Source organism: Falco rusticolus, chromosome 8 (genome assembly GCF_015220075.1).
Source record: "Falco rusticolus isolate bFalRus1 chromosome 8, bFalRus1.pri, whole genome shotgun sequence".
Lineage (NCBI taxonomy): Eukaryota > Metazoa > Chordata > Aves > Falconiformes > Falconidae > Falco > Falco rusticolus.
The window spans coordinates 48,967,948-48,980,847 of NC_051194.1; the positions used below are offsets into that span (position 1 = coordinate 48,967,948).

At 36.2% G+C, this 12,900-nt stretch overlaps 1 protein-coding gene across 3 annotated transcripts in view; it reads right to left on the reverse strand.

Moving 5' to 3' along the window:
* The window catches only part of CERKL (ceramide kinase like), a 62,179-nt gene that overhangs the window by 6,483 nt on the left and 42,796 nt on the right, over nt 1-12,900 (reverse strand). Inside the window, exons 5-11 of one of the 3 annotated variants that reach the window (XM_037396616.1) lie at nt 12,139-12,281; nt 6,159-6,233; nt 4,561-4,738; nt 4,221-4,289; nt 3,869-3,897; nt 3,676-3,784; nt 597-693 (exon numbers count right to left, since the gene is read on the reverse strand). In XM_037396616.1, coding sequence (XP_037252513.1) covers nt 597-693; nt 3,676-3,784; nt 3,869-3,897; nt 4,221-4,289; nt 4,561-4,738; nt 6,159-6,233; nt 12,139-12,281 — 700 coding nt within the window. Of the gene's footprint in view, nt 1-596; nt 694-2,999; nt 3,170-3,675; nt 3,785-3,868; nt 3,898-4,220; nt 4,290-4,560; nt 4,739-6,158; nt 6,234-12,138; nt 12,282-12,900 lie in introns of those variants that run through there. The other 2 variants (XM_037396618.1, XM_037396617.1) reach the window with 2 other exon arrangements.

Consider the following 12,900-nt stretch of genomic DNA (forward strand, 5'->3'; position numbering starts at 1 on the left):
TCCCGAAACATTTGAATGAGTACCAGTGTGCTTAGGCTACGCATCAGGTCTCTAGGACAGCAATAAGGCACTGTGTTTGGATGTTTCATTTCTTTCTTCAAAGACAGAATAATGACCACAATTTTGAAATGCCGTTCTGCAAACATTCATTAACTACATGGAATGCATACCTGCGAAAAACCAGTGGTCATGATCCACTGCTGCCAGCACAGCACACAGTGATTGCTGAAATTATGAACTTTACCTATTTCTGACAGAGCTGCATGATGCCCCCCGAGGCTGCGTTCTGGATCTCTGTACTACACAAAATTTACACACAGTGTGCATTTCCTTTATTATGGTGAAAGGGGTTTTACACCCATAAAATTATGGTACAACACAAATACAATTTAAACCACAACAGATGGGCTGAAATAGGCTAATCGGTATTAGTCTAGTGATTTAAAAAAAAAAAAAAAATCAGATAAAAAGGGGGCTAATGTATTCTGACAGGAAGCTAAGTCTCCTTATGAGGATGCTAACATTAACTCTTGCAGCATGTCTGCCTTCACAATTAACTGTTCTTTTTATAATCACCAGAAAGAAATTAACAGTACCTGATTTTTTACGCTGGCATATCTTTTCAGATGTTTTATAAACTCTGTTCGAGAAGTATTTTGTACAACAATAAGAGCCATGCTTCCATTATTCAACCTGAAAAGCAGACCAATTTAGTTGCCAAAAGAAAATCGATTAATCTGTAAATTTAACAGGCTCTTTAATAGTCTAAATCAAAACAAAAAACTAGCAAGAGTAAATTAATAAAATAGTCCTAATGTTTTTTAAGTCTTTTTGCCAACACCCCGTAGATCAATATAAAGTATGAAACTGAATTTATTTAGCATCGATATGTTTATAACTACACTGTAATAATAAAATTTTACTCTCTTATCAATATCCATAATTTATTGAACATAATACACACAATTTAAAAAAAAAACCAACACCTGCTTTTGTACTTAACAGATGTTTTTTAAACATTGGGGATCCCATATTTATCTTTGCGCTTTTCTCTCCAGCAAAGTATAATGGTAGCCATAAATGTGGTGAGGCAGAGCTTTACCCAGAAACCATCCCCATGACGCCTGCAAGCACATCCCCACCGTACAACCCAGCACAGACAGGTCCGCCCAACTCCTCCCATCAACACACTGCCCCAACAAAGGCCCTGATCTTCAACTATGCTATGATTCAAACTCTCTCAGCAGTTCTCAGTACAGTTGTACTTAAGCATTTCACAAAGCACATAAAAGTTAAAAGAGAAGGGAATTTTGTACAAGATAAAACAGTCATATACTAAAGATTAATCAAGACCCTGCAGTGCCAATATTAGTGGCCCTAGGTATCCAGTTGCCATTGGTACTTTAATATCTTTGAGAACTTGGGTCAGACAATGAGCTAGTATCAGTTCACAGGTTCCTTAATGGAAATGTAGCTTGTCACAGAAGCTAAGAACGTGAATCTCAATGCAATCATGCCCGAGTCCCCTTTAAGTTATAGGGGCAAATCAGCATTCAACAGGAGTATCTGATGAACGTGACAATCACTGCTGAGATTGTATTCTGTACAGAGATGTTGTATTTCATATCTTCTGACTATATGTGCATATACACATGTATTTATTTATTCAGCATGTATGCTTGGAAAATGTGTTAAGAATGTTTTTTTTCTAAAAAAATACTTCCAGCCTACCACCACCGATCTCTCCCCACTAATAGTTCTCTAACTGCATCAGGAATGTTCTCAGGCTATGATACAGCACAATATAGAAAGATAATTTTTACATAACCATGAAACAAGCCACCTGGCATAGCATTATTTTGCTGATTTAGAAAACAGTGATGGTAAAATTGAAAAATTTGCCTCTTTATTGTATTTGCTGCGAAAAAAAGGGCACAGCAGGCTGCTGGACAATGCATTTGGCAATACAGCCTTTTATCTTTAGAGATGACTAAAAATTTTCATTAATTCTCTTGAAAATCCAATCTTCTGAGAAGGGCATCACTTATGCTGTGAGAAACAAACGTCCCACATGGCTCACACAGCACAGACAGTTAAACATGCCTTAGCATGTTTCTGTGAGTTTAGACTAGTATAACTAGAGTTACAGGCACCACTCAAAGCTTTCATTCCACTTCAAACATCTACACATGGCGCAAAACTCTTGAGGAACATAGGACAGAGTGAAGAAGCATCGATGACTTTAGCTGTTAAGACCATAATGGGTCTTGAGTATCTAGCAATTAGTGCAACTTTTATGTTTCCCATGTTGAAAAGCCTTACAGTCAAGATGCTATTTGCTATGGGAAATGAAGCACCTGTCTGAAGAGCCTACTCTTCCTACCCTGCTGGCTGCCTGCACTCCTAAGATTGTTTTTAAAAAGAAAGGAGGGGAAAAAAAGGATGTCCTTATATGAAAGGATAGGAGGATCCACTGAGCAAACTACACTGTGAGATAAACAGGCTCCTTCAAACCTACAGTAACTGCATGGAGTTGTCATAAAATTCCCTGTCGCTAAGAAACAGGTGCCAGAACAGATGAAAAGAGAAAGCAAAGCTAAAAAATAATAATTTCTTCAATTCTTGTCAGAATTTTTCTACTGACTGATATATAACACAGTAAATACTGAACAAAGTTCCTAAGAGGGGACAGCATCAGGGCACTATCTGGACATATATGAGGCTTAGCAGGACCTCTGTAGTAAAGAAACCTTCTCATACATACACATACAGCTCAATAAGTTTCATCAAAAACACTACGGTTTCTATGTTGTTTCCAAGAGATCAGCCAGTAATTTTGAAGAAATATACCTGATCAATTCAAAGGCGCATCTATTTTCGCCTAATGATAATCAAATGAAACAAAAAAAGACTCATTCCATAAACTTCCCTGAGTGGTGGTGGTGGTTACTTTTTTAACAGACAACAACAGTCACAAACACACATATATATACACGAGTTGCTAGTCTGTTTAATTGTCAACTGGATACATCAAGTACAAATATTTATCACCTGGTAACTGTTTTGATCACCACAAAGCATGTTTTGACAATGAGCTAAAGACAAAATGAGTCAGTGTCAACAACCAGATTACATACTCATTTGTCTCCCAAAACCCTACATGTAGAAGCTGCATTTCCCAAGAACAGGGGCAGGGGGGGTGGGGGAAAGAAAGAAAGAAAAAAGAAAAAAAGAAGAGACAGAAAAAAGTGTAAATTTCAGTTCTTCATCACAAAAGATTCATACTTCATTTTTGCTGGCTGTAAAGCAGAAGACAAGGGGCACCTTTATATTTGAAAAAAATAAAATGAAATCCACAAAGGAAGTTTCTACATATAGTCAAATCCTATGACAGATGACTGCTCAATGACTACTACTTCAGTCAGACTTGCCAACTAATTTAATCACAGCAATTATCCACTCATTATTCTAGTTAGACTGCTTGACCTTATTTGCCTGATCCAAAAACTGATTATAATTCCTGGGATTATCAAGTCTGCTGCAGTCCATGCTCCCTCCCCCATTCCAGAGGAACTAGACTACCTAAACATAGGCTCATATTCTCGGAAAAGCCAAGGTCTTAAGGTAAGATGTCAGAATTTATAGACATGACTAATTCTCTAAACCCCTACTGACCTCGTATTAGGTGCCAAGCCTCTTGGTGCCATTGAACACAGACAAGGGATTGCCATAATGCTCACATTCAGGAAGTGACCCTGAATTTGGTGCCATTGATCCTTGCTACCTAAATATAACAGAGTCATTTTATATTACTCCAGTTTAGCCAGCCACGGTTTGCTTTTAAATAATCATAAAAGTAAAAACTCACCATTTTTTTTTATTTTCTCTTTCTTCTTTCTAAAAGGATGGAAACGTAGGTAAAACAATTTAAAGTCATTATAGCACATTTAAACAACGTCTACTTTAGAAAAAAGTAAGATGATAATAGAACTGAATAAACCAATAATACCGAGTGGAAGAGTGCTTTAGAACAAATCCTATATAGTCTGTAGGGAATACTTTACAAAGTGTACAAATTTGCAGTTGTGAAAAAAAATATATATTTTTAGGATTGTTTTACCTGATGATCAAATCTGAATAAAATTAAAGATTTGTACAATTTTATCTTCAAAGACACGTATTTTTGTAGCTTTCTAATTGTTTGACTCAGTTCTACTTACCTGTCATTCTCATGAGAGTCTTCCTGTGGAATTTGCAGAGGTAGAAATGATAATTCACATTCCTCTGGCCTAGAAAAGTACTGATATTTACTACCATGTAAACCAATACTCTGACTACTAGACAGACTTTTATCCAAGTTAAGATGATTTTAAGGAGATACTGAACATACAGAGTTTATCTCCTTTTTAACTTGTAAGAGTAATATACATCACATCTGGTTAAATCTGTCTGCAATGAAGATAGCTAAACTACTGCTATCTACAATTTTACTGCATTAATCATCGCATTTTCCTCAAGAACAAGAGAAATACTAGAAAAATATAACAGCTCATGGCATACTTGAGATCTGCTAGTGTTTTGATGAAAGCAAAATCCTTCCGCTGACTGGAGGGCATCCAACGATGTTTTTCAGCCAAAGCTAGAGTCCTTGCACCAAAACCAAACATGGCTGAGAACCCAAACCGCAACAGCTTGCTTGGAGTACTGAACGTACAGACATCTACTGGTTGAATATGTCCTAAAATTTCAAAGATGAAGATCAGAAATTACCAATAACATCTGTATTTCAAACAGAATACAACGCGCCATTTCTGTTTCACCTAATTTGGCTGCAGGAAAAAACTCCAGACCATTTGCTCTTTAGGAAGTCAAGTTTTACTAACAGAAACCAGAATCAATCTAGATTTAATTAAGACTCTATAAAAGTAGTCATTTCAGAGAACAAGATTCAGATGCTTCAAAATGTTAAAAAAGTTATGGTGAAAATGCAGCTACTTGAGACTGCAAAGGGTCTGACAATTTTATTCAGATATTCAGCAATTAGTATCGAAGAAAATGTAATATTGCTACATAAATATTTGTAACCATTTCACCAAATATTTGTAATGACTGAACATTGTACTGGAGGAGATAAGAGAATGCCTAAATATAGGTTTTAAATGTATTTATGTTTACAGTTATAGAATTTAGGCATCTAATTCTGTTCAAGATAGGGTACATAATTTTTTTTTCTGAACACCACTTGGGTGGTTTCCATTGGATTGTCTCTGATTAAAAGAGACATTTTTAGATTTTGCCTGTAAAGGCTTGTGTGTTACTGCCTAAGAAATAGAGCAAAGGCTCTTCCACTGCTGACTGCAAGATCTAGAAAATTACTCTCTTTTTTCAGCTGGGGGGGGGGGGGTGTCCTAAAGAAAAACTGCTTTGAGAGGAATATTAACACTGCTTAACTAAGTATTTGCCATTTCCTAAGACCTGAAAATAAGGTTTGCACTACAACCTAGTTTTTCCTTTTAGCCTAATTACATTTTCACATTCAAAAACGTATTTATTATGCAGATCAAATGGGAAGTGATACAGTTTTTTCTACTAATAAAGCTTTCCTATAGAAACTGTTAGTATTTAAAAGAAACGCACACAGAGCTAGAAAGACAATTACACTTTCTCAGAAATACAACAGTACTTTCCTGTAAAGTCCAATCCTAACCACTTCCTCAAGCTGAAAGTATTGTGTATTTTCCTGTTGTCTTCAGCAGGTACATCAAATTAAAATAATCAAGTGACTATGCAACCAATCATTGCAAGATAACACACACAGAGTAACACTATTCACATTATCAAGTCTAGAAAAGGTTACTTTCTGCATTTAAAGACCATCAGTAATAGGGCATGAATGCCAAAATCAGACATTACTCCATCACAGATTGTAGTTACCAGAAAATGAGTTCCACAAGCTTTGCTACTGAACTATACTCAAAGATTCATAACCTTTCCAGTACAGTATAAATCAGGATAGAATAATCTGGGTTTAAAAGTCTTATAATACATTTTACAGTGATATAGCGTAATGTTATGCCTTTATTAAACAACTGGTTATGGCAAATTTCTAAATGCTACTTTATTATGTAAAATCTGATAATGTGTGTAAAAATATTTACCCATTACAATGTGCAAAGCTGCAGTCACCGCATGCTTAATACCACAGAGAGTATGGGCCAAAATATTAGTAGTACCTGTAAAAGTGAACACAAACTGTTTTAAAAATAAGAGATACAGAATAACAAGAAAAAATATAAAACATTTTGAATGAAGAAACTGAGACATTTACATTTGAAAAAAAAAAAAAGAAAGCCTCCACACACATTACTTAATCTTGGTAACAGAGAAATGTAGAATAGTACAAATTAAAACCATTAAAACTTCCAGAGGTCTGTAAAATCTTCACATCTCTGTAAATTCATTCATAATGCCATAAAAATGTGGGGGGGGGGGGGGGGGGGGGGGGTGTCTGGATGTGTGTGTGTGTGGAAATGGGGGAGGGAGTGCTTTGCAAAAATTGCCTTTTTTTCTTGAACCATCTCTTTCAAAATCAGTTCTATACCTCTGGGCTGTAATGAGGAACTGTACTAGAATCAGATTATCTAGTAAGGTCTATTTGGGGAATATTCTTCAGCTGGAAAAACAGTATAATACCCAGCCAGTTTAAACCTGTGCATCTCCCAGACAGAATTCTGCTGGATCTAGTCTAAGATAGCTGCTGTGCCTCTTGCAGGCTACATTTTACATTCTCAGAAGCAACAGTGAATAAAATTAATTAGTGCACATGAGCTTTACATGTCAGAACACATTAATGACTGAAGAACAGAGAGAACGTAGAATTTGACGTGTGCCTGACAAATTGTTGGCTTGCATTCAGTGTATTAAAACTGACCCATCTAACTTGTCTTTGTCACTGCCGGGACGTTGGCAGCCCAGTTGTACTACTAGCCACTGGGTAAAAGAGAGTAATATATTCTGAAACAAGGGAATGAGCAGTAATCAGCTGGTAAATAAGAAAAAAAAGGCAATAACCAGCAATGTCAGTGTGGCATTGGAAGAGAGTGGAAAACATGCTATCAGTTTGTAAAAGAAAGCAACATGGTTCTGGAGGTCTGTAAGAAACATGGATATATATGTAAATTTTGCCCTTCTGCTTTAATGTATAGGACATAAAAATAAATTGGTGTTTAAAAGTCAGCTGATACACAGTATTTTAAAACCCTTGCAAGGAACAGTTGTGTCTTTTCTAAACGGGTATAGTTTTAAAAGAATTTCAAATTGATTTTTCTTGTTGATCACGTCTCTGGTGTTAATTAGCCAAGCAGCAGAGCCACAGGATTCACTTCTGCAGAAATAAAGAACCAGGGCCTGCCACTAAGCAGGCAAAATATTGAGCTGCTTCATATAGCTGATTAAGGGATGAATAATTCAGTAACAGACTAATTAAAATAACAAAAATTACAAAAGAACAATGTAAAACCTAACATTCCATAAAGGAATTAGTTCACTTAGATTTTCAAATAATTTTCTTGGTGTTTGAATTATTTAATATGTTACAACAGCAATAGACAATTCTGGATGTTAAATTTGCCTTAAGTTTTATGGAAGCATTTAAACTTGTCTTTCAAAAGTGGGGGAGAGAAGAGAGGAAAGGGAAAGGCTATAACATTCCAAACAAGAGGCACTCAATATTTAAATAATCACTTTAAAAGCATCAAGTACAAGACTAAAAAATTATGTTAATCCCAAAACTCCGCAGACTTTGATGTCACATTATTATACCTAAATTTGGAAAGACTGAAGCACATAATTACAAAGCTCTAAAGGCATCCTGGCATTCCAATTCAGGAGTATATTCTTCAGGGTTTTTTTCCCAATATTTTCTCTGAAAAAGAATTTATAAAATAACCGGGAATTGTATCTCAGTATCTCACAGAGCACCTTAGTCTCTGAAAGTAATTCAGACTATTCAGATCCTCATAGAAAACCTTCATAACATCATAGGGGAGCTCTGAGTAAGGCTCTCGGGGTTCCTACTACGTGAAGGAAATAAGTGAGGTCCATCTATTAAGGTAACAGATATAAAACATCCTTTGAATGTTACATCTCCAGTGGTACATGTATGTACAGTTCTATTCTATATTCAAAAAGACACGTAGTTGCCTTCACATTTTTCTCATAATTTTGTAGGTGACTATACTATTAATTTCATTCTCCTTTTCCTAAAATAACTAATGTTTAAATAAATAAAAAAAAAAGGGATTATGAAGTACTTTGAAAGAAGAATAAACTGACAGCTTGAAAAGCTAAATGCAAGTCTTCATTTTTTTTTTCCCAAAAAATGAAAGTGTCTCTACTTACACTAACAGGAAGTCTAGTTTATTAAGAATATTACAATTTCAATCATTTATATCCAACAATTTCTATCCAACAACTCAACTAGAAGTAATTTGAACTTTCCTTTCTGTACAATACCCATAAAAAAGGCATAACTGTAGCTCTAGATAGCATTTACTATGCAAAATAGTGAGTTTTTCAATTCAGTGAATACAAAATACAGTTCTATAAGAAAAATCCTGGGGAAAAAAAAAAACAAAACTTTGACCTAAAAAGCAATTCTTCACAGAATAATACAAATATATGCCTAATACCATTTCATGTTTGAATAACTCATGAGATCCAACCTCTATATCCAACTAATTCTGCTTAGCCAGTGGTGAAGCTAGCTAAAGTAGCAGCTAAAAATACTCTAATTTTTCCTTTGATCAAATTTTTACATGTTTTTACAATTTTTACACTGAAGATCAGGCTAACAAGAGAGCACAAGGTGGAATATACTTCTGAAGATCAGGCTTGGTACGTCTTAAAACTGGGATTCCTCCTTTAACTAAGAGTAATTTTCCAATACAGATGGCAGCCAGATAACAATTGACCACAGCTGAAGTCAATACCAAGCTTCATACTGACTTTAATAAGAGTTAAATCTCATTCTTACTAAACAGGATAGGCACAAGTAATTGCATCCTTCTCTTAAATCTCCGGAGCTCATTAACATTTGCAGCAGTAAACAAGACAAAACCCCACCCTTCAATGACTCTGGGGAATATAAAGTTCGGTATGTGTTCAAAAGCCAAGTACCACATCCACCCTTCCACAAGTTAAAGATCTAGACCAAGCGCAGTTTTGCAGTTGCAAGTACCATCACCCTCTTAATACATCAAAATACAGTATTTTGATCCAAGTAATGACTGAATAATGTGTCTCATTAGCTGGGTCCTATACAAGCAGGCCAGCACACCAAAAAAGCTTATAACAATAAAGTTCTCATACAAAAACTGTAATACAAGCTAAATGGTGATTCAATAATAATGGTTTTAATGCCAGTATTCATCTTCCCAAGCCATCTTTTCCTCCCCTATGTAAGCTTGGAATATTATTTAGCAATAACAAGATGGTTCCCCTGAACACTATCATATTACTTCAGAGACTAATAACCCTCTTTGATGCTTATGTATGCGCTTGCACCCCTCGCAGATTACGAACAGTCACATTTTTAGATCTCGCTCCAACTACTCGATTTACTGTAAAAAGGTTTCACCCAAACAACTCCAGCATCTCTGTCACCAGCACTTTTTTTAACAGAAATGAAGATTTTATTAGTCCAAAATTATAGTTCTGTTCAAAATATTAACCCATTTTCCTAACATAACAACCGACTTCCTCCAACCTCCTTCCTATGAAGCGTGCAAAAGCATCACAGTAAGGACAAAGTATCTGCAGGTCATGTAAAGCATGACTGATGAAGGTACCAAACAGAAATTGTAGAGAAAAAAACCTGTCCTTGGAAGTGCAAGCACTTCTGCAGTACAATTAACTTAATTAACCAGACAACATGAATATTCATAAGGCTGTTAATGTCTCCCACATCCAAACAGATAAATGTGATGTAATGACTTCCTAGTCAAGCATAGCTAAAATTCTGATGAAAGCTGCACCAACATTTTGGTTCTTTGCCTGAAACATCACAGAAATTAACAATCCCTCAGTAATATTTTATTTTCTGAATTAATTGGCAATCGTGAATTTATTTAAATGAACCATTTAGTACCAAAAGGTTCACAGCTATCAGATAGAGATTGTCTCTTGTTCTGTAACCACTGGATAGCTTTTTTTTTAATGTCCTTCCAGGTCCCCCTCCCCTTTCTCCCATTCCCCCTCCGTACAGTTCCTTAGCAGTAGTTCCCATAGCAACAAACACTCTTGCTAATGGCCAGCAGTACGACTGCAGGCTTCCCCACATCTCATCCATTTGATTTGGACCACAACAAGGCAGCTCAGTAGAGTATTTTAGCAAAAACACACTCCCCTCTGGACCTTCCTCTTCAGGAGGTAAACTGTTTAAAGAGCAGCTCCTTCCTGTCAAGCCGGCTGAAACTTCAAAATGCTGTCTTAACTACTTACAAGAGAGGCTAAAACCAGATTTTAAGCCACTCAGATAATGCTATCCCGTAAAACGGTTTCTATTTTTACTCAGCTGGAAAAACCTAACAATTTGGTACAATGGATTTCTGGGGGGCGGGCGGAATTAATTGACTATTGAGTCTCATCTTCTCCATGTACACAAGTATCGTACTTACCTGCTTCCTAACTGACTACTTTTTGGAATATCAGTAATATGGAAATAAAATAAGCTATGGATTATGTTTAGGAATATACTGAGGAGTTTTTCACAGGATCATTCTGTAAACTGTTCTCACCCACTTTTAACAAAGTCCATGGCGTTCCATGTCACAAGCTGTAAAGCATTCTTTTGGGTTTACAAATCCTTTTTGAGCATGACATATTTGTCTCAAACTGAAGAGAGTAAGCACGAATGATGAGGCACAGTGACCTACACATGCCCAAACAGCGTGGAGTCAAGTGCTAAGTGCTGGAAAGATTCCATCTCAACACCAAGATATTCACAGCAACTGAATTGCTAAGTGATGGTCCAACTGCTGTACTAAAATTAATTTACTTCATGTCTTTGAGATTACTGTATCTTTTAACAATACATTTCTAAGGTTTTTTCTAACTTGAAAAAAACTAGTGTAATCTTGCATTTTTACAAGCAACTAGTCCCCGTGTTAACACTGCTTTGAGAAGTGCAAGGCAAGTCAGAGCACTTAAAACCTGCTTGCTTGGTTTGGAAGTGACTTGCTCCTTTTTTGTAGAAAACTGAACGCAATTATTTAATGTTCACCTGGCTGAAGGAATTTTTTTCCTTACTAGTTAAAAATCTCTGAGAAATTATATCGTCACATCAACATCCACACCAGCAGGCAGTGTCCATGCAGAAACACCCCTCCTCTTTTAAAGAGCAGCGATTCATAGACCAGTCCAGAATCAACTCTTTGTGTACTAATTCTAGCTAAGCCTCCCCGCCTGGCCCAAGTTGTACTCCATGAGGGTCAGACACAAAAATTGTGAGGAGAGGAGACACACACCCCCCCCAAAAAAACCCCACCAAAAAAAACCCCACACCACAAGACGCAAGTCCAAGATTTTTCAAGAGATGCATACATTTTCAAGTCTGTGGAAGTAAAGAGGAGAGAAAGCAGGTTTGTGTGCACAATATTAATTTATTTTTTAACTATAATCCACAAAATTTATTCCTGGGACACCATTTAAAAATAGACCCTAAGCATGAATCCAATTGAGAATGCTGCCAAGAAAACAGGAGAGAGAAGCAAAACAGCATGACATATTAAGGAAATTCTAGGAAACAAAGTTTTCATTTGGTATCATTTCTGGCAGCAAATAAAGGCAAAACTTGATTTTTGCATGGATCAGCTGAAAATTATTTTAGTTTTCTTCTTCCTGAGCTTCTTCCTTTAGGCAAAGAGCTCATCTGTGCCATTATTATAAATTATCATAATGATTTAAAATCTAGTCATTTGTAATCAATCTAAATCAATAATTTAGGACATTTATTCAATAGCTCCCTTAAGTAACTGAAGCTTTAGAACCAAGAACTGCCTTCAGTAGCCAAAACTGCAAGGCGGTAGAGGGAATTAAAACAGACGACTTACAAAACATAATGGTACCTTTTATTCTCACCTGCTGGTATTACTCCAAGAGGAACTGGTGCTCTGACAGGCGTTGCTATATAGTTCGTATCTTTTCCAGCATCTATCTGGGCTTTAAGTAGCAGACCATGAGCAACTTCACTGACAGATCCATCTCCACCAACACAAACTACCCTATTACAAAACAAAAATGCTAAACAGTTCAAAACAAAGTCTTCCCATAGATGGCCAACCTAGTGGAAGGTGACTATCACACACCCCATATCCCTAATATTTCAAACAGCTACAAAGTGTTCTTTCTTTAAGAACAAGCTAAATGTTAACTAACAAGATGTAAGCATCCTTATTTCTGCATTCTTCTGTTTGAGTAGGAGTAAGTATATTTACCAACTTACCAAGTGTTTCTTACCTTATCACAAGTTACACACATGAACTGATCAGATGGAAAAGCTAATCACATGCTCAAGTGCCTCAGTGGAAAAGTTCTTTAAATCTTCCCATGCTGACCCACACAAGCATCCCAATACTTTTTCATTGCCCTTATTATAACAACTCACCAAATATTACAATTAAAAATACTTGAAAACAGCTAATTCCACACACTATGCAGGCAGTTGAGGGATTTAGCAAGGTAGAAAATCCTAGTGCCAGCAATCCTTTGCATGAATGTACTTAATCACTGCTTCTGGAGCCTGTAATTAAACTCCCACCTGCTGTGGCTATAGAGAGAAATGAATTTGTCTGTAAAAGCTCTGTTACAGCAAACATCTTTTTTTTTCTTCTGTTTTTGTTT